General features: G+C 38.8%; 1 protein-coding gene across 9 annotated transcripts in view; it reads right to left on the reverse strand.

Annotated features, from left to right (window-relative positions):
* Positions 1-22248, reverse strand: part of RABGAP1L (RAB GTPase activating protein 1 like) — a 665842-nt gene that overhangs the window by 16954 nt on the left and 626640 nt on the right. For 6 of the 9 annotated variants that reach the window (XM_057728667.1, XM_057728671.1, XM_057728673.1 and 3 more), the window contains 2 exons: positions 14133-14225; positions 4097-4207 (listed from right to left, as the gene is read on the reverse strand). In XM_057728667.1, coding sequence (XP_057584650.1) covers positions 4097-4207; positions 14133-14225 — 204 coding nt within the window. Of the gene's footprint in view, positions 1-4096; positions 4208-7767; positions 8035-13644; positions 13945-14132; positions 14226-22248 lie in introns of those variants that run through there. The other 3 variants (XM_057728669.1, XM_057728676.1, XM_057728675.1) reach the window with 2 other exon arrangements.

A 22248-nucleotide genomic window follows, 5' to 3' on the forward strand; every position in this document is an offset into this window, starting at 1 on the left:
TATGTATGACGAAAGGGTCTATTACTTTTACGTACACATTTTCTGCTGCGCGTGCCTCACTAGGCCAAGGTCAGGTGACTGCACTCTATTTCTGCTGTTATCAGAGCTAACATCTGCAGAGATTGCTGTGGGTCCCACAGGGGAGGAGTCTCAGGAAGCTGCTTCCAGAGTTTCTCCTCCACGCTTAACAGGAAGTAGGAGTGATTCTGCTCATCTAAGCAGAACCAGATCTAAGTTAACTTGGTTCTCCTTCTAAAAATGGTCTTCTGGATCTCTGCACAGGCAACCTCTATACCTCACTCAGGCAGAAACCGTCTTTAATGTTAAAGGAATCTCCAGGAACAGAACACTAAACAGATAGGTATTCAAACTCTACCTTTGAGCCCAAATGATAAAACCTTCTCCTTAATCTGATAAAACTGAGTGGACCATCGTCATTATTGTCTTCTAATCACCTACCAACATCTGACAATGCCTTACTGATATGAAAACTTCTAATCGCTATCTAACTTCTACCACATACGTATGAGAGGAACAAGCTCTTGCAATTTGTGACTAAATCAGGAACCAACTGATAACCTGCTCGGAAGGCTCAGCTCTCACATTAGGGATGAGGATCTTTCAGAAGTGATTTCTCAAAGAACGAGCGAAGGCAGTTGTTCAGTTTAAAACAGAACAAAAGAATGTACCGCTTGTGACAAGACACGCAGCTTCTGGTTCAACATGAGCTCCCTCTGGTCAGAAGGGACCTGGGCCCAGTCTGCAGTGGGAAAGCACTGGTTGTGTCTCTTGTTTTTGTTCCTTGGGAACAGAAAGAACAGAAAAGGGCCTGAAAGCAGATAGCAACAGAAACTGAAATGGAAATGTATCTTTTTTCATTTCTAATCTCTGAGAAGTCCTTATTTAAGGAGCCTGAGGGAGGGCAAGCTGTCAAAAGAGAAGACTCTATCAGAGAGAAAAATGAAGAGCGGCTGGTGCCCAGGAAGCCTGAAGCCACTGCTAAAGTGACACGGGTAAGAAATCATTTATTTTTCAAAAGTACCTAATTACCTCATTAGTGTTTGTTTGCTTTACATATTGTCTCAAATACAATCTGCTTTCATGTTTGTTTAAGGTTTGCCGACGTTTTGCTATTTTAATTAAGAGATTTGATTTGGATAAACTGGGAATGGAAAAGTACTGGGCAAACTGGGTGAAAGCAGGCAAAGTTTCACGCTAATGTCCTTCCTTGAAGACCGGAGGGACAGGGCACCTAAACTTCAGGGACAGCTTTGTGATAGAAAAATAAACCCTGCTCAGGCAGAAACTGCAAAATCAGACGTTAGGAGGAGATAGCCATTTTTGAATTAGCAGTTCAATGAAATGGCAATTTTTATTCTTTTATCTAGAAAATAAGCTTCAAAAGGCAGAGGAGCCAGGTCTTAACTACTTTTTTAAAAAGAGAAAGAAAGGTTTGAAGGGAGGAAATAAAGAGAAGGAATAAATGAAGGAGTGACGGAATGTTTTCTTCAGGGATTGATCTAGTAGCTCCATGAGGTATCCAGGTACTCAACAATTTCGGGAGGACCCTAGCAATTCTTCCGGACTAATCTACAAAATGGATTTTTGGGGTGGGAAACAATTTTTTAAATAAAATATTTTTTCTGATCATTAAAAAGTTATATAAGGCATATTATTACTTAACCAAGGGTGGCTAAGTAATCTAAGGCCTTCTTATAAAAGATAAAAAAATTGGAAAAAAGAAGTATAAAGATGAATATAAAAATTAGATTTACTCTTATCACCCAGAGATATCTAGTAGTAACATTTTTGATGTATTTCCTTGTAGGCTTTTTCCTGTCAAGGTATATTCCAGCCACCTTTCTTTTCCTGCCGGATAGCCCTGTGCCAGTGTATGTCCCTTGCAACTGAGATGCAAACATTATATATAGATACATTTACTTTTTTAAAAAAATATTACAATATCCTTATCTTCCCACTGTTTTTAAAAACTATTCCAAAAAGATATTTTACAGATATACTTTCATTCTCTCCTTCTACTGGACATATACGAGACTTCAATTTTTTATTCTTGTAACACTGCAGTAAACAACCTTGTGCATATATTTTTTGAGCAAATCTCTATTTTTTTTTAGGATAGCTTTCCAAGTCAGAGTATATATATTTTATATTATATATATATATTTCCTCATTTACAAAATGGAAGATTAAAATACTGCTTAATGGAGTCATTAGGAAAATTAAATGAGATAATGCTTATAAATTGCTAAATAAAGTGCTTGGTGCATAGTAGGAACTTAGTAAATATTTAATTTCATTATTTTTCAAATTTTTAAAGGCTTGATAATATACCAAATACAAATTTCCATTTGTAAATTGTAACTTTCAATTTACAACTGTAACATTTCATTGCATCCTGAGTCTAACTGCTTAAAACTTTTTTTCCCTTTCAGTTTTATTGAGATATAATTGACATACAGCACTGTGTAAGTTTAAGGTGTGCAACAAAATGATGGAATTAAATACATCATGGAATGATTACCACAATAGGTTTAGTGTAAAACTTTTGCATTCTTAAGAAAACTATTAATGGATAAAATATGCAAAATGGCAGAATCAAGGGTCAGTCAAGGCCATTTGGAAAGCTAATATGGAACCAAAAATGTCATCATAGTACTGAGTCACCACTATGGTCTTATTACTACAAAAATACAACAGCCAAGGTCAGGTTGGGTGTGACCCTGTTGAATGGGGACCCCTCTACCTTCTTTGGTTCTGACTTTCTTACTCACACATTTTTCCCATTCCCTCTAACAACTTGCAAATGGGCTGGCTGAATGGGGTTTGTGGTTAAAAGGGCCATCCCCCCTCCCTCCACGATGGGGCTGCTGCTTCTACCTTCTACATCCTGTGTCCCAAGCAGCATAGTTTTTGTTTTAGTTTCAAACTCCATTTGGTGTTGACTCCTTCAGCTTCCTCCTCTCCCCCTTCAGCACTATTTTCCTTAACAGGGGTTTTACCTCTCATCTTGCTGCGGTTAAAACTTCTGAGCTGCAAAATTAGCTGTTCATATGGGAAAAGGAGTTGTGGTGGGGACCGTTTTTAAACATTAAAAAAAATTCCTGCAATTTTAAACATCCAATCATATTTATTAATGGATTTGTATTTTAAATATTGTCAATGCATAGGTAGAGCACAGGTAATGCCTCTTATTTTTACAGATTCAACCGGTTTAGGTCTCAATTTTTCTGACCCTGCACCATTGGGAATATTCATGTTTTAAAAGTCAGAAAATAGAGTGATGATTTTAAATCTGCACAAGATTCCTTCTATATTGCCAAGTATTTCCAAAGACACTAGCAATGGAAAAACAAGAAGTCCTAAAGCTGTGAGGACTGTTGGAAAGGACAAGAAGAATGGAAGGGCTTCCTAGCAACAGCTAATGTTTATTGAACACATACTATTGTAGTGCTTTACCTCATTTAATTCTCACATCATTCCTGAGGTAAACACTTTTTTAAACCTCTGGGCAGGTTAAGAATGGCCCTGGGTCACAAGATTAGTGAGTGGTGAAGGCAGGATTCACACCCAGGCAGTCTTGGCTCTCAACTGCTAGGATGCCTGTCAGTCCAACAATACACATCTCAATGCACGTTCTTCATATGAAAGCCTCACACTTACTGTAGACAAGAAATCTTTTTGGAACAAAAGTATAGTGCCTACAAATGTTAGAGTGGCATTAGTATACTCTTGGTGACTGATATGCTCAGGTAATGATGCTGGCAGTCCTTGGTTTAGGAAAAGTGGAGATTAAGAGAAGAGACACCAGAGACGCTTAGAGCTTTTTTTTTTTTAAGTATGTTGCACATGCTGTTTGGAAATGACCAAAAACCTATCTCAAAGGCTTGCGTTTTCTACCGTCTCCGAGGAGCACAACAGTCCCCTCCCACTTGCCACCTACCCATTCACCCACTAAGCAGCTCACTCAGCATCAAGTACAGAGCAGCTGTGGTGGGACTGCTCTGAGAGCAACTTGGCCCTTGCCCTGGAGGAAGTCGTCATAGCCTCATCTACACCTAGTGAAAGACAGGCTTACCTGATCCAAGTCATTCCGCAGAGCAATTTTGCTGGTTACTAGTTCATGGGCAAGGTCATCATTCTCTTGTTCCAACCTCATGCTGGCCTCCTGTAATCTCCGGTTCTCCCTCTGCAGAAAAAGCAACAGCCAGAGGTGGGCATCAGTGCCTGGACATACTACCAGAAACAAATGGAACTGGTGAGGAAAAACAAGCAGCAACAACAACAACAAAGTGAACTGTTGAAGGTGTAAAAAGGAGAAGGCGCGAGTGGCACAGGAAGGCAGGACTGCTGTCTGGGAAACAACAGTGGGTTAAGCGAGCGGTGCAGATGCGGAACTCTACCCAGTGAAACTTAATGATTGTCCCTTAAGCCCCTCAGACAGGACTTCATCATAAAAACTGTGCCACAAAAAGCAAAATTTCCAAACACCCCATCCCCCCCACTCTTGTGAGCTTTTCGTTACAGACCTAGAACACAGACACAGGCAAGTCTTTGAAACATGCAGGATAATCCCACCCTAGACCTCAAAGGAAACTGCAAGACACTGTAGGGATGAAATTGGGGAAACCACTAGACATTTCTCTAAATGGTTTTTCCCACAGGAGGGTTTACATTAATTGAGTATATTTAAGATACACAGTTTGGGTTTGTTGTGCGATCAACTGACATTTTCATTCCTCGGATACGAATGTATTTACTTTTCTGAACGCCAACTTTTGTGTTAGTAAGAGCAACAGTCCTTATGGTAATGTCTCTGAATGTTTGTTTTGCTTTTTTAAAAAACTTCAGATTAAAAGATTCTGGGTAAAATAAATTACTGAGTTTTTTTCCCCTTGAACTCCCAGAACTCCATCATATAACTCCCAGTTATTTGATGAAAGAAGCAAGTCACTAATTCTTATGAAGCAAGATCTCCCCTTAACCAGTCAGTATGAACTGTGTACATTCACTCTATTTTCTGAATAGCAATTTAGTGTCCTCCACGCCAAAGTATCAAAAGTGCTGTCTTTGCTATTGTTAGCAGTTACAGATGATTCAAAAGAGAGCTGACAGGAAAGACATCAATGTGATGAGACCTTCCTGTTTTTCAGATTTACTCTACCAGTGTTTTCTGCAGGGATGGCAAAAACTCAGACAAAGCAGTGTTGCACAACCAGAAGACAAATCTACACCCAGGGAACATAGTGCATCAGAGCATACCAGAGTGGGGGGGGAGGGGCAGGGAGTGAATTTTATCTTCTGTAGAACAACCTGGAGTTCATTATATGGAAAGAAGCAGCCCTAATTCTTCTTTTTCTTTTTGTTTTTTAAAGAAGGGCTAAGAAACAGGTGGTAAGGGCAAAGCCTGAGACTTTCGTGGAGGCAGGGAAGCCAAAGGACAAACTTGCACTTTGACTACAGCCGGCCAACCAGGCCCATTTCTGTCTTTTCCTTTGGAAAAGGTAGACTGGGGTAGCTGGGAACAGTCAAAACATTTCTGAAAAAGAGATCTATTTAAAAAAAAATCTTAAATACTTCAAAATAAATTAATGATAGAGTCCCACACAGTGTTAAAATATATAAGTGAAAAAATATCTAATGACAGGAGAAATGCTTATGCTACCTCACAGGAAAAAAAAAAGACAAATAACTGGAAAACGCCATTTTCATAACAACATAAATAACATTAACTTTGGGGAGTGGATTATTTTTACTGTTGTCTTTGTGCTTTTAAACTGTTTCCAAGTTGTCTATATACTTTTTGAACACGTATATATAATACATGTGTTCAAAAAGTTTAAAAAGTTGTTTCAAAAATTAAAAGCAATTCAGAATTTTAATTCGCTTGGAAAGGATAAAATGCCAAAATGAGAATTTTTTTAAAGTCTACTCCTATTAGAAGTTCATATTCTATGTGAAACCCTAATGGATCTTCTTCTGTGACCAAGATACAAGGTAACCCCTCAAAACTACCACCCTGCCAGGAACCCTTTCCCAAGATATTCCTGAAAACATCTTGTACATGTAGGGGCAAATTGTACTCAAATTCTGTCTGTCTCCTCAATCTACAGTTCTACCCTCCCACAGAAGCATAATAAAAGTGGAAACTAAAATAAAAAAAAACAAAAAACCCCACAAAAACCAGGGTGTCTACAGCTGAATCTTTCAATCGTTGTTGAAGTCATCCAAATTCTAGCAGGGGCTAGGGATTAGTCTTGCATTCTGATATATCAAACGATTACCCCCTTTTTGCAGAAACAACGTACATGCTTGTTGGAAATTTAGATGAAAAAAATATGGTTCAGAAACTTTTCCAATAAATTTCCTCCTTGCCAGGAACGAGCAGCAATACCCAACACAATTTCATCGTAACATATTTCACAAGGCAGACTGCTTCAGGCAGGGAAGAGATTTTTCTCATTTCTTGATAAATCCCCTCAAAAGAGACCATGATAAGACCACTCAAATACCTGCCCCTGAGTGTCCTGTTTCTACCGAGGTACCTGTAGGTCTCCAAGGGACAAAGAGCTCCTCAGCTAATTTACATTGCGTTCATGTGGCACAAGGGAAAATGCTGCAGCTACCAGTTTTTCAGGTTACAGTGACATGGGCTGAGAATTGAGTTAAAAATAACCTCCAGGTTAAAGTCATACAACGTTATGGAAGAGCACTTTGTTCAAAGTGCTCCGAAAAGTACCAGGTGGCTACTTCACTGCTGATTCCAGATAAATGCCTGATGGGTTATATCATATAAGAAAGAGGTGTGAGCTCAGCTGAAACCTGACTGGTCACTTCCCATTGCCACGACTGTCGTCAAACCTCTCCTCCTAGACACACAGCTGAGGGGGTGGGGTGGGCAGGGGAAGATGTGGGAGGAATTACGGGTGGTCTGAGAGTCCCTAGAAAGCAAACAGCCTAGGGGGCAAGCCTACTGGCTTTCGCTCTAGCAAGAAGCTTCAGTTCAGTGTCTGCAAAGCAAGCAGCACAGTGTGCACGTCCTGCTCTGCACTCACAGACACGTGGGAAAGCAAGCTCTGGGGCCAAAAATGCAGTATCGTCCTCCAAAGTATGAACCTGGGGGGTGGGGGCCCGGTGGAGACGGTCTGTGAAGAAGAACGTGCCCACACTTACCAAGGGTTAAAGAGGGACGGCATGACTTGGCTGTCTTTTCCAGCCTTTCCCGAGGAGCCAAACCTGTTTTTAGAACTGACTGATTAAAGAAGAAGCTTGCCTTTATACCAGAATAAAGAAGACAGTGTGGCTTTGGGAAAGGTCGTAATCTTGTTCGTTTCATTCTGAAATGCCGGCAAGGGCGGCCCACCCGAGAAAGACTTGAAGTGGCCCCATGACCTCAGCCAGTGCAGAGATACTCATGAGCCGTAAGTCCGCACGAGCGGATGTGCTGAACGCTCACACCCATAAACACAGGCAAAATGCTTCCCTGGCCTTTCGGAAAAGGCTATACAGGAGACGATGCTTACGTAACCCTTAAAATTCACATCACACTGTTTGAAACCTCTTCCATCTCATACAATTAACAACATCTGAACAAAAAGCAGACAATAACTTTCCTCACTAGTTCCCTCCCCTCTTGCATAAGAGATGTGCAGCTGGGAAAGTTGGGTTAGTAACTTTGGGGAGGAGGATACTGCATTTTTCGGAGAGACAGACGCTGATATTACAGACATACATAGACAAAAAACTTACCTCCTCAAAAGTCATAGACCAACTACCGTTTTCAATCATAGGTACAAAGACAATTGAAAAAAAAAAAGAATATCCAATGAAATTGCACACCTACTAATACAATTAGGAAACGGCAGTAACAAAAACAGACACTTGTTAATGCTATTTTGCTCTTTTGTTCTTCCTTAGAGTGTCATTTATTCTCAATTCTCTCCAGGACAGCTAGCATTTGATGGAAGAAAGTATACTTGAGGCAGCCAGTGGGCAAGGTTTCAACTCAGGAAGACTGAGACACTAAACTCCTCCCTCTCCACGCTGCTATTTGCAGTTTGCATGACGGATGAAAATGCTGTCTGTGGAACTATTTGCAACTACGGTGTGAGTTGTTTACACCAGGTTATTAAAGCTGGGTGGAACTTCCTTATATGACAAAGTCAGAAACCTTGCAAAATATTTCATCTTCAGGCAACAGAATGAAATTGCTGGGCAGGGGAATGCAAAAGAAAAACAGATCCCAGGTCTCCTTTGTGTCTGAGGGTTGGAGTTTGGGTGAAGCAGTGTAAGGAATGGTGAATGTGATTTTTCCCAAGATGAGAAACCAGAGGAATGTGAACTGGCAATAAGAAGAAAATAAACTCAGCCTTAAAGGAAAAAATGATGGGGAAGGAGGCGGCTTTATAAACTCTAGCTCAGTATTTTGGGTGTGCTCTCTGCTGCTATAATGAATTCTTGGCACTGGCTTTTAAAGACATTTCAGGGTCAGGAGAAGATGTTTACTTGAAAGACCCAGTGTGGTTTTATTAGCAACAACACACTCAACTCTCACATCTTTTCTTCCGGATGCCTCTTTCAGAAGAGTTGATAGTCACCATATTCAAATTTCACCAAACAAGTTTTTTGACATTCAAAGACAAATGCCTACAGATGAAATGTTTAAATGGCTACAATGTCTGTAGATGAAATTTGAGAAAGAAAATCTGGATATCTGAAATCATTTTATGCTCTTACTTTACCCATCATATCCAGTTTTATCTTTCTGGTGGAAAATTTAAACAATTTTAAATGTCACACTAAAGAGAAAATCTTGTCAGTACTAACTAACTGGCAGTTGGCAAACCAGACTGCATTTCTTTTAGCATTTAAAAACAATCTTAGATTATACTCTGGCACAGGGGTCAGCAAACTTTTACTGTAAATGCCCAGACAGTAAATATTTTAGGATTTGCGGGCCACATGGTCTTTGTTGCGGCTACTCAACTCTACCATTGTTGTGCAAAAGCAGTCATAGATAATAAGCATGCTGCTGTGTTCCAGTAAAACTTTATTTGCAAAAACAGGCAGAGGGCCAGATTTGGCCCACAGACCATCCGGTTTGCAAATCCCTGTACTACTCTAGCATAAAAACCAAATTTTTAAAAAGCAAATGTGTTACAGATGATGTAGAAGCATATGAGTGTAATGTAATTTTCTCAGTCATACTCCTTTAAAAGGAAATGACGTACTAAAAAATGAAGAAAATTTTTGGAGAATTAATTCTAAAGATCATCGATAAACATACTGAGAGATTCTTAATATGCATAACACTTATACCTCTCCTGAGTGTTAAGTATAACTCAATCAGCAGACAAGCACCATCAGAAACCACCTGCTCCTTCTTAGCTAAGTGGCTTAAGAAGCATCAAGAGAGCTTAGGCTTGCCTTCTCCACCATCTACAACAGTGAGTTCATCGCGTTATCCAAGTGTAAAGAGAAAAGAGTGGCAGCCTTCTGAAGTTTATCATTAAGCTGTCACACACGGATAGAAACCATCCTCTGGACTATCACTATTCATTAAATGAATAAATTCATGATTTCATAACACAAATACTTCCAAAAGCCAGCAACATAACATCCCTGTGATGTGAAAAATAATAAAATATGTTTATTTTCAGTGGAAGAAAAACATTTTTTCAAAGATGGATTCACGTATCTCGGCTTCTCTGAGTAAGGAAGGGTCCAATATAGTGGGGAAAAAAAGGGGGGGGGGGCTTTTTTTTTTCCAGATATGCTTAGCATAATTTAAACTTCACTAATCAAGTTAAAAACAAAACGTGATAATTGTTCTAAATTATTTCCTTAGATATGTAAGGATGTCAAATAATACAAGTACAAACTAAGCTTTATTTAGAAGATCTTGTCTGTACTGTTTGTACTATTTATAATTAAATAGCTTAATTTTAAATCACATGCAGGGACAATCGCTCTACAAAAATCAGTATGGGCAAGAAAAATCTGCAAACAGTTTTTTTCTTTCTGTTTGAATTACATTTGATAAAAAAAAAGTACCATGTCTAACCTCAAGAAAGGAGTTAAACATTCTAAATTTAATTATACTGAACACAGATAAAATTCTTCAATTAGAAATTATGTATTTATAATACTGTCTCCCAAACCCAAGAGAGTTTAAGCATTCCTGATTCTTTCTAGGATTTGCCCATCTAGACCAGGTAATAACACAACCTTCATTACGCTTTGGGAGATTCACTGCATTTAATTAATTAGCTGTGCTTTTTGAAGACTTAACCCACATTTGCAGAAGAAGTTCTTTAATTAAACAAGAAAAGCATATCATCTTCTAGAGACAAATGAAGGCTGTAGTTCTCTAAAATTGCCATCTATAGATTACATCATTAGAAAACTAACTTCCCCCAAATGAAAACAATTCATCACCTTAAAATAGAAAGTAATATTTTAATTTCTGAAGTTGATAACTGCTTATTAGGGGCTTGGCTACTAATTTTTAAAATGACTAAAACGGCTGCACATATCCATGAATGTTTGTTTTCTGGAGTTTTGTATGAAGATAAAAGCATACATGATGTATCTCTACAGACAAATCTTCATCTTGCATTTCACTTCATTTGAAATCTATAAATAAATTTACAAACCAAAATATCAGAGCAGATAAATACTGCTACACAAATCTGGCCAGGTCAAACTTAAGAAGGACAATAAAAGAGGCTGAGAGTAAATACTGTATATTCTTCTTCCAATAAAGTTTCCTTTCTGTGTCTCGGAAGTCATGAAGATAAACAGAAAGAGTACGCCAAAGGCTGTAAGCAGTCATTATAGAGCTCATTGGTTTTAAATACAAACTGATGCCAAGACCAGGTAGCACAGGCAGTGTGTACATATATGCACTGCCTATTTACATGTTCATGTCTTTGTGCATGTATATATGTATGCATACATACTACACACACACACACACAAATATATATGTGAAAATGAATGTATCACCCACTTATGTTGGCCTTTCCCGTATAAATATGAATACACATAGGATCTCTAGTCACTGATTAGCTCCAGTTCTGACAGGAGGTCTCCATCCCACAAGTATGGCTTCTGCACAGGTACCTCTGGTGTGACCGAGGTTTATGAAAAAAAGGTGGCATGCAGATGCCAGTGCTCTTGGAACATTTTGCTTGGATTTCTTCCTGAGATATAATTCACATACCATAAGATTCAACTTTTTCAAATGTACAATTCAGTGGTTTTACTACATCCTCAAAGTTGTACAACAACTGTCACCACTATCAAATTCCAGAACATTTCATTGTGCTTAGGGTTCTAAAATTTAAATATATACCAACACCATTTCATCAAGTGTTAGATACAGATGAGTACAGTGACATAACTTCAGAAGTAGATATTTGCATGTCATAAAATTCGACACAAAACACATTTAGATAGATATAGCAAGAATGTGACTGGTGAGAGCTATCCCCTTTTTGTACCCCATCAAGCCCAAGAGAAATAGTATCAAGCTAAAAAAATTCTCTTGGAATATCTTCAGGTATGACATTTCTGGGCCGCCTTTTTTTTTTTTTTTTTTTTTAAATTGACACAGTCTTCCTAACTCCCTTGCCACACGGCAAGCTAGGGGTAAACAAGGCATTTTAAATGCTATGGATCCTAACGGTTGAGGAGGGGTTGTTAGTGAACCGGTATAAGTTCTGACTCAGTGCCTTCAAAGATCTTCCCAAGTTATTCTTGAGAATTTACAAAACCAGGTTCCCAGTCCAAGATCTATGAATTATAAAGTGCTTGTTTCCAGGGCATAGATCTTATTCTTGACAGGATTAAACTGAGAAGATGCTAAAATGTATTTCCTAAGACACTTTCCTACTTTAATGAATACAACTATAATTAGCTTTCTAAACTAGATATTGAATATATGAAAGAACAAATCTGTTGATGGTTGGACACTATGTTGTCAATTGAAGACATAAGTATAATGTGAGGACTGTAACTTTACCAAGTTTATCTCCAGTACAAATTTCTAGACATTATTAAAAGGGTATAGAAATATTAGTTGGATGATATGTTGACAAGCTATTACAATAATACAAAAGAAATAGCTATAGAGGGAATCTGATATGCAAAAATAGAGCATTCAAGCGTGAACATAGTACTTCCTTTCAAAACAAAGAAAAAGTTTAATTCTACTTTGACCCGTCAGTAAAAGTTGCACACATCAACAGTATATGTATGATAATTACTTTTTAAAAGATAATATGCATTGTACCACTTATTCAATATTTATGCTTACCTGCTTTGACACAAAAAGGATAATAACAAGCTCAGTTCCAGACTGATTTTAAATACACGATTTTAGTCTTTCATTTCCCTCTCTTCTATTTTGACGTATCCTTTCCAGATTTTACTCATAATGATGGCAGCAACAAGAAAATTAGAATGATGCAAGCAGTAGGAGAGCTTCATTTTGGATCTTTAATAATAGTTGATAATTACTACTTCAAGCCTTTCTAAAGCAGCATGCTATATAAGCTACACTAAAATTGGTTTTATTGAGGGGTGGAACGTAGCTTTGAACTTTATCTATGAGCACCTTATATGGTAATAGTTATCTGCCACAGCAATATGCGGTATTTTACTATCAGCTAGTTTTATAAACAAGGGAAGTAACATACTGATGTTAGATTAGGTGGCAAAACTTGGGAGAAATAGGAGAAAGATAAGCGAGGGACTGGTGAGGCAGACACAAATAAGCTGAGATGATTCTAGTAATAATTGGGTACGTAGAGGCAGTGGGCCTTATGAGGCTAATTACAACCATTTACTGAACACCAACTATGTGCTGTACCTAACATACAATATCCCTCATTCTCACAGCAGTCCTTCAAGGAAATGAGTGTACTGTATGTTTTACAGATGAGGAAGAGGCTCGATAATTAGGGCAAGATGCTGAGCAATGGCATAGGGATTAAAACCCCCAACGTGGACTCCGAACCCTGTCTCCTTTTCTGGAAATTCAGGTTTTGAACTCATAACTGACTACAAAATCCATACACTCCTTCCACCGTTCCCCTATGTGAACCTCCAATGCTATTCGATTCAGCAATGGAAGCAACATACGCTGTGTGACTGCAGCTGCCTGTGTCCAGCTCTCTGACCACATAAAGGCAAGTCTAGTTACAAAAGTAGAAATCATCCCACAGTGGGTTAATTAATAATGTCATTAAAGTACTTTTTTTGGCATTGCTGGTGCTCAATGTACAAATACAATATTCTCTTATCCTGAGGTACTGGTGTGGAGAGGGAGGGAAAAATTATGTACCTGTAGGAATCTGAAGAATTAAAACATGTTGAAGAGAGACACTAATATTTCAGTTGAAAAAAAAATTAGCTTGAAATCAGTATTTACCCAATATTGCTTCATGGAAACAGAGCTGCTGATTACCATTGACTGGCCCAATTTTTAAAAAATACTACAATTAACTAAGATATTAAACTGAAATCATCTTGATTCTAGAACTGCACACTGTGATGAATGTCACTCTTACTCATCAATTTCTTTGTGGAAATAAATGTTGCAACAAACACCATGACTGTGCTCAATATACCTTTGTGGTTTTTATTTTTCCTTTCAAATGAATTTGTATTTTTAACATTGGCTACAGACAGAAGTAAGTCTGAAACATTCTTGTGCCAGTCTTGGAACAGTTCGCCTTCTAAAAGTCTCTGTGGATGTGACCGTGCACAGCTAAAACCGTACTTTGCCATTTTCCTTTTTTCTCATTTTTGAAAGTAGTCGATAGCCACTTTCTCTCTTTCTTTTTCCCTCTCTTTCTCTCAGCTTCTTATGAAGACTCCCAGTATAAATGCAACAGGTGAGGTTACCTATAAATATACAAACTGAAAGAAAAGAAATATTATGGTTGGCCACTCAGGAGTCTCCCGAGATGAAAACATACCTGGACATTGAGCATGGTCAGAGAGTCTACATCAGTGGAGAAGGAACAGAGGGAATGAACTTCCCACAACCGCAGCTTTAGGGGAAAAGAAGGCACTTGGCTCTGACAGGTGACCCATGTCTCCCATACCTTGTATCTATCCATCGGGTCTTCCTGCTGCAGCTGACTCTCTCGCATTGTCTGATATTCTTTCTCATATTTCTTTAGCTTCTTGGTCGGTACCTGCAGGGATGAGAGGACAAGCATGTTAGACAAGGAGATCACTTAGGAAACCATCTTCTGATGTGTTGCCCAACGAAATCTGTGGCATTCTAAAGGAGTGCACCCGGCTCATTGTAGGGGGGAAATCTATATTCTAGAGCAGGGTCTGCAAACTTTGTCTTTAAAGGTCCAGATAGCATATATTTTAGGCTTCGTGCGCCACCATAGTCTAGGTCAAAATAATTCCACTGTTGTTGTTGCACAAAAGCTACCATAACTGATACACAAACAAATAAGTGTGGCCGTGTTCCAACAAAACTTTACTGAAATGAGCTGTAGTTTGTCCATCTCTGTTCTACAACACTGCTGACATTGCATCACTTTTTCTTATTAATATATTTACCAGTGGTGTTAATTCTATTAACTGCCTTTTCTTTAAGGAAAATTCACTCTTCCACCATGTTAAAAATGAGAATTATTATTTTATAAAAAAAAATATTGAGCAGCACAAAAAAATTTTAACGGAGCTAATGTAACAGAGAGAAAGCAGATTCTAAAATTGGTAGGCAAACAAATTTCTATTTTATAATGGTTGTCAGGAGAATTAAACGACAAAGTATCTAAAAATTAGCCTGGTTCATGGAATTTTTAAAAACTGTGTTTTTAGAAAATATTCAAAAAAATCCATCATCATCTATTTATGTTATACATAGCAGATTAAGTCTACTTTTTAGGCTTTTCTGGGACAATCAAAATTATATAATTCCTTTAGACATCAAAATCTTTCCTTAACGTCTAGGTCCTACCATAAATGACTTGAAGGATAAATTTATCTAAATTTTTAAAAAGATAACAAGTGCATTGTTTGGCTAAATTCTTGGGGCTCAGTGAAAGCAAGGACCATGTGTTGATGCCTCTCAGCACCCACCACGATGCTACCAACGTAACTGGCCCCTCGGAGGCCCTCAAAAGATTGTTCCTTGTCGAGTTCAAAGCCTGGTATTTAGAAACCACGTGTGCGTGAGAGAGAGCAGGAAAGAATGGAAAGCATCAATGAAAATAAAATTCTCTTATGACTTTCTGGGACGAGGACAGTTTCAATTCCCTTAAAGCTGGCCGTAGAATTTGTTAAATAAAAAGCAAAGACACCAAGTGTCACTCCCCAGCTTATTCTAATTACTTTGTTCTTCCCATCAGGGAGTACTGTGAGCACTGGCAGGACCTGCTTCTCACCACAACTGGGAAGTTTCACACAGTCCAAACCTGTCCGGCAGGGTAAGTGATTCACCAACCACATGACGACAATATTCACCTGGCTGCTGGGGGACTGCCTACCCAGTCAGACTACAAGATAAAAAACATCTTCCAGCGTGTAACTAAATTGCAAAACCACTGTTGACTATTGGCATGAGAAGCTCTAATCCTCTACAACTCCATCTCCAGAGACCTTCAACAATATGCTGTGACCCACAAGAGTACAAGGCAGAGGAAAACACCACCTGCCAACTGCGTGGCCTCAAGATCATCGATAAACAATACGGAAAATATACATGATCGTGTGCTAACCAAACAGCAACATTAATTTTCTTGACTTTGAGAGGGGCAATTTCCTCTAGTTTTCCTTTCTCTGTATTAATCATATACTCTGAAAAGCAAAAACAGACTCTCAAGATGAAGTGGCAAACCACTGGCAGTAGCCCTGGAGCTGAGGAGAAAAGGGAAGAAGTCAGAGTTTTAAGCAGTGACAGGGGTTTCCCCTGTATCTCTACGAGGAGGGGTCAGGGGAGAAGTGAGAGGATTTGTGAGGAGGCATTATGGGGAGGGAGCCTACTCCAGCAGCCACTTGCCCACAAGATGAGAAGGAAGTCTAAGATTTCAATATTTTTGTAGCTGAGTACTGGTACCACTGGGTACCAGGCTGAACATCAGTCCTATGTCAAAGTATTTTCTACACGGTTCTAAAATGGATCCATTCACCAATAAGTGAATTAGATATTACAAGACTGTCCCTAGAGACCATCTTCTAAAACTGTATTTTTTAAATTGGAACTATTACTGAGGGTTTTTTTTTTTAAACATGTAAAAGAGTGTCCTTTTAAAGCTCAATCTTGTTATGTTAAGAGGTTCATTTCAAAGTGAAATTTTAAAAAATGCATTAAACACCCCTCAATAAGCTAATCCTTTCCCATCTGGCTGAGATTCTAGGATGTTTGGCTTCATCTTGTTCAGGGAAACAGAGCAGGTTCCCAGAACAATATGTTGCTAGGAAACCTTCCAAGCTTATTTATCTTGTGCTGTGGGGTGATACTGAGCATCCACCTACGATTGGCACAAAGTAAAAGGGGAAAAAAGGTGGAGGAGGAAGGAGAGCTGATATGAAACTCCTGTTGTTTATGAGATAGTCAAAGAAAACAGACTGTTACAGTTGTCAAAACTATACTTCAGGACAAAATTGATTTTATTTTAGGGAATGTAATATTGAGCTTGAAATTTTTCTTATCAAAGAAAGGAATTAAAAAAAAACTCTTTAGCATGTAGTTTTAATTAAAAAACAGAAAGTCATTAAGAATAATTAGAATGTAAACAATCTACTATCTCAAGAGCAGTACAGGTATCTCTCCCCTTAAGTTAAATAAATTTAATGTAAGTGTGCACTTGAAGAACGAGATGTAAAGTATAAGTGAGAGGGGACTCCCCTGGCGGTCTAGTGGTTAGGACTCTGAGCTTCCACTGCAGGCGGCATGGTTAGATCCCTGGTTGGAGAACTAAGATGCGGACTGCCCTTCAGCAGGCCCGAAAAAAAAAAAAAAAAAAATAGGGGAGGATGTGCATAGGTTATATGCAAATACTATGCAATTGGTATCTGTGGGGGTCCTGGGACCAATTCCCTATAGATACGGAAGGATGACTGTAATTACTAATTTGCTTTACTCTTTCTCAAGGTTAATCATGCTGGCCTCAGTTGGAGATGTAGGAGGGGAAAACTGAATAATACAGTAGTGCCCTCTTATCCACGGGGGATGTCTGAAACCGCAGACAGTATCAAGCCCTACATACACTTTATTTTTTCCTATACATACGTATGATAGTTTAATTTATAAATTAGGCACAGTAAGAGGTTAACAATAATTAATAATAACATAGAACAATTATAACATGCTGTAATAAAAGGGTTACTTGAAGGGTGATCAAGAAGAAATCTGTTGGGGTGAGGGGAGAGCACCTCAGTGGGAATAATTTTCATCATGACTGGTTCTTATAAACTCCCTTGCCCAGTTAAACAATACTGTATTTCCCTGTGCTAAATTTTAACAAACGGCCAGTCACTTGTAGAGGTATTTATTTGGGGCCTGATGAATCTGCTTCTCTATTTCAGAAATAAACAATATATAAAAAAAAAAAGAAATAAACAATATAAAAATATTTATTGATAGATACAAATGCCGACAAAGTAAATCATTATTTTTTAAAAAGACTGATAAGATCTAGTCAATATTTTCCTGATGGTCAGAGGTCTGAATTCCTAAAAAATGAACAGGCCAAAGGTATGTGCTACTCTTACTTCAGATAATTTCTTAGGATAAACATCAATGATCCCAATTTAATATATTAAGCACTGGACAGAGAAAGAACAGATAGGTAGTAGAGTACCACATTTCTTGGTGATGGGGGAGGGTGGGGTGGCACAGGCTGAGAGTTTTTTAATTCAGAGTCACTTCTGTGAGGAGCTGTCAAGATCTGTGGACAGAAAGTAGATCAGTGGCAACAGAAATTCTAACAGTCAGTTTGCAGAAGCCTAAAGGACTTGGAATGAAATAGATGAGAAGAAATAGAGAGAAGACTTCTAAGAAGAGGGAGCATGTCTTATAGGCTTCACTTAACCCTCTTCACGCTGTTGAGCAAAAGAAGCTACTCTGACTCTTTTTGAGCTTTCAGCACTAGGAGGAGGGGAACAGAGTCAATTTCACCCCCGAGGTACTGGGGGGGAACCTTCAGAGAACCTAAGAGCCTATAAAGGATTTGTTGTATTCCTTTTTAATGAGGTAAAAGTGACATACGACATCGTATCAGTTTCCGATGATATTTAGGTTGATACTCAGGTTGATACTCGTATATATTGCAAAATGATCACTACAATCAGTCTAGTTAACATCTGTCTCCACTGTTACAATTTTTTTGTCTTAATTTTTAAGATCTACTCTCTTAGCAACTTTCAAATATGCAATATGGTATTATTAACTAAAGTCACCATACTGTACATTACATCCCCATGATTTATTTATTTACAACTGGAAGTTTGTACCTTTTGACCCCCTTTTACCCCACCCTGAGGCCTCTGACAATATTAGTGGTATTCCAATACTTAAGGAACACAATGGTTTAAGGGGATGAGGACAAGAAAAGTATTCCTCTCTTGCTGCAATTCTAACATAACTCCCAAGGCTTATAGACATCAAATTACTAGGCTTTCTTTCCCTGAGTCCACACATTGGTCCACGGTGCTTGCACCTCCTTTCGTTTCATTGGGCATGCTCAGTTTTCCCAATTACTCAGGCCTGATGGTGCACACACTTCTGACAGGTTCCTGTCCTCATTCATGAATAACTGTAAGATGTGAGTCACTTCCCAGCATTCACGGCTCACTCCTGAATGCAGTGTGCTCATCAAAGTATCTATGAAAGCTTCTCAAATATTGATTTCTACTCTCTTTACCAGGTTCTAATATAAGCTGTCTGGTCCCAATGCTGTAGCAACTGTAAGAGACACTTGCATTTTACAGAAACTGCTTATTTGTTCATTTCTAATTCCTCATCTCCAGGCCTATAAATCTAATCTTATACATTATTTTTTTTTCTTTCTTTGAGGATTATACACTATTTTTATGGAACTACTTGGCACTTCTGCTCTAGAGCTTTCCTATCAATAAATAATATCTGAAGGTAGAGTAATTTCTTTCTTATCTATGTTCTGACAACTCCTAAATTTATAGTTCCCAGCCCAAGACTTCTATGGAGCTCAACCTCCATATCCAAATGTGAATTTCGTATCATTTTTTGGATGTTTCACATTTGAGACATTTTCAATCTGGAGACACGACCCACCCACTACCCCCAAACTTGCTCTTCCATGGTTCATCTGCCATCCAGATGCTCTAGCCAGAAACCCAGCAGTCACCTTTGACCTCTTCCCCATCAATGATTGTGAAATAAGCCACGAGATTCTATAGGGTATGCCTGCAAATATATCTCTAGCTTGTCTTCTTCTTTTGAACCACGTTGGCACTGCCCTAGTTCAAGCCATAATAACCTCTCATCACTGCAATAACCTCCAGGCTGGTCTCCCTGTGTCCACGCTTGCTTTACTCCCAAAGATGGTCAACTTTTTTTTTTCAGGATGTAAATCTGATGTCATTCCCCTTCCTAAACTTTTCAATTGCCTCTTGTGCTTAGGATAGAGAGAGAAATACCTGACATAGTTCTACTTGTCCTACAGGATCTGGTCTCTATCTACCTCTCCCCCTTTCTTTGCCTGTATTTTACAAAAGTGGGGTCCACCCACCCCAAGGGGTACATAAAAGGATCTAAAAAGTGGAAAAGGCAATTATTAGAATTTTCAGTTCTATTTTTTTTAATCTTAACTTTTAAAAATGTCTGTATTTGTGCCTATTTTATCAAAGTACATGTACATAATATACTTTTAAATGAGTATACATATACTGGAGGTATTGGCTTAAATTCCTTTCACTGACAGGGATGCACAATCAAGAATTTAGAGGGACTTCCCTGGTGGCGCAGTGGTTAAGAATCTGCCTGCCAATGTAGGGGATATGGGTTCAATCCCTGGTCCAGGAAGATTCCACATGCTGTGGCGCAACTAAGCCCGTGAGCCACAACAACTGAGCCCGCACACCTCAACTACTGAAGCCCGAGCGCCTAGAGCCCATGCTCCACAACCAGAGAAGCCACTGCAACGAGAAGCCCGTGCACTGCAACGAAGAGCAACCCCCCCTCACCGCAACTAGAGAAAGCCCAAGGGCAGCAAGCAAGACCCAACCCAGTCAAAAATAAAAATAAATAAATTAAAAAAAAAAAAAAAGAGTTGAGACAGCAGTCTCTACTCCAGCCACACTGGCCTTTTTTCGCTTCCTCCGACACATCATACTCTGTCCCATCTCAGGGTTTCGAGCCTGCTGCCGCCTACACGGGGATGGAACCAGCACACTCACCTCAGGATTCTAACTCAAAAGGGCTGAGGTGTGGTCAGGCCCCTCTGCTTTTATAAAGTTCCTCAGGCAATCCTGATATTCTGCCCCCCTGAAAACCCTTGGATGGAAGCATCAAGTGCTGGAAAGGGAAGAGTGACGGACAGGGTAGAGAGGCTTTTATGAACTGGCCTGAGAACACAATGGTCAGTTTCTAAGCGAATATCCATCCTGATTTTCAAACAGCCAACAAATAAACAAAGTTTAGGAGAGAATAAATTTGTTAAGATCAGGAAGAATCTTCGGAAAAACTGATTGTTTTTAATGTTATAAAATACTTCAAGAATCTATTACATAAACAGTTTGGATATAAGGACAAAATCAAGTTTTAAATAAGGAAAAACCCATACGCTTCAAGAACAAGTATTTAAACAACAGAGTTTCTCCTCAATATTATACGTAGGGTGGTTGAGGGGTTAAATAGGCTTACTTTATACTTGAAAACCTTGCTCTGTCAAAAACTAGATATGTAAGTATGGAAGCAATTCATTTAAAACCTCTTAATCAGGGGACCTCCCTGGCGGTCCAGAGGTTAGGACTCCATGCTCTCACTGCCGAGGGCCTAGGTTCAATCCCTGATGGAGGAACTAATATCCCACAAGCCATGCTGCACGGCCAAAACAAACAAACAGAAAAACAAAATCATGCAATAAACCTCTTAATCAGAGCTTCAATTATTTATTTTTTAAAATGGGATATAACACAACATCTACCACGTCCACCTCCTTTTATGGAGCACATAAAGCATGCCATGGCCCTGGGCTAAACACTTAGTTTATATTACTTAAGCCTTACGAAGTTGAACTGGGTTTACTACGCCCATTCAATAAATTGAGTACTCTGAGAAACACCAAGTGACATGCAAAGGGACCACAGTCATGACTGACCCAACAGGCCTTTTTGACACCAAAGGTAAAGCCTTAATTGCAGTATGTGACTTGCCTGTCATCCACCCAGCACACAGAGCTCTCAAACCCAAGACCCTTTCTAAGTCCCATCAGTCACCTGCTGCTTCTGAGCAAATCAACTGCAAGATGATGGAGATACTTTAACACCTGACTGGGATATAATGAGCCTAGAATATCTGCCATCCTCCTGGCATAAAGCAGGGGCTCAGAAAAATATAAACTCCTCCTCCCTGAACTTTCTGGGCAAGCTAGAAAAAAAAAAAAGGGAAGGTCAAATAGACCCTGAGGTGATTGAACAAAGAGTTTAACTCTGGGAGAAGCCTGCTTAAAATTCCATACAGTCTCAAGAGGGGGCAGATTGAAATGATATATTTTCCTTCTCTCCCAGGCTTCTGAAAAAAGCATTGAGGCATAAACAACCCAGGAGATTTACAGCTTAAAGCAAATTACCTTAAGGTATTGGAATCAGTCAGAGCTTAGATGGAACATTTTTTGAGGCCTACAGCTTCATTGAGAATGCCCTTCTCTGTGTATTGTTTCTCATATTTCTTTCTTTCTGTTCCCCCTGCCTCATGTACTGATTTAAACAAAAAAAAAAAAAAAGAAAAGAAAAGAGATGGGTTCTTTTTTTTCACCCATATGCAACAGGTGCAACTGGGTCACAACCATTCCTTCTATTGGTTTTAAAATCTTTTCCTTAGATTTTTTTTGTACTTGAAGGAGCAAAAAAACCATTTTGCCTGTTTTCCTTTTAAGCAATACAAATCCTTATCTCACTAAACTGGTTAATTTCAATTTTCGGCCAAATTGTGGAAATTGTTTTCTCTTTGTAATGGATAAAAAGCAATGACATCTTAAGTTGGTATAAAATTGT

Source organism: Hippopotamus amphibius, chromosome 3 (genome assembly GCF_030028045.1).
Source record: "Hippopotamus amphibius kiboko isolate mHipAmp2 chromosome 3, mHipAmp2.hap2, whole genome shotgun sequence".
Classification (NCBI taxonomy): domain Eukaryota; kingdom Metazoa; phylum Chordata; class Mammalia; order Artiodactyla; family Hippopotamidae; genus Hippopotamus; species Hippopotamus amphibius.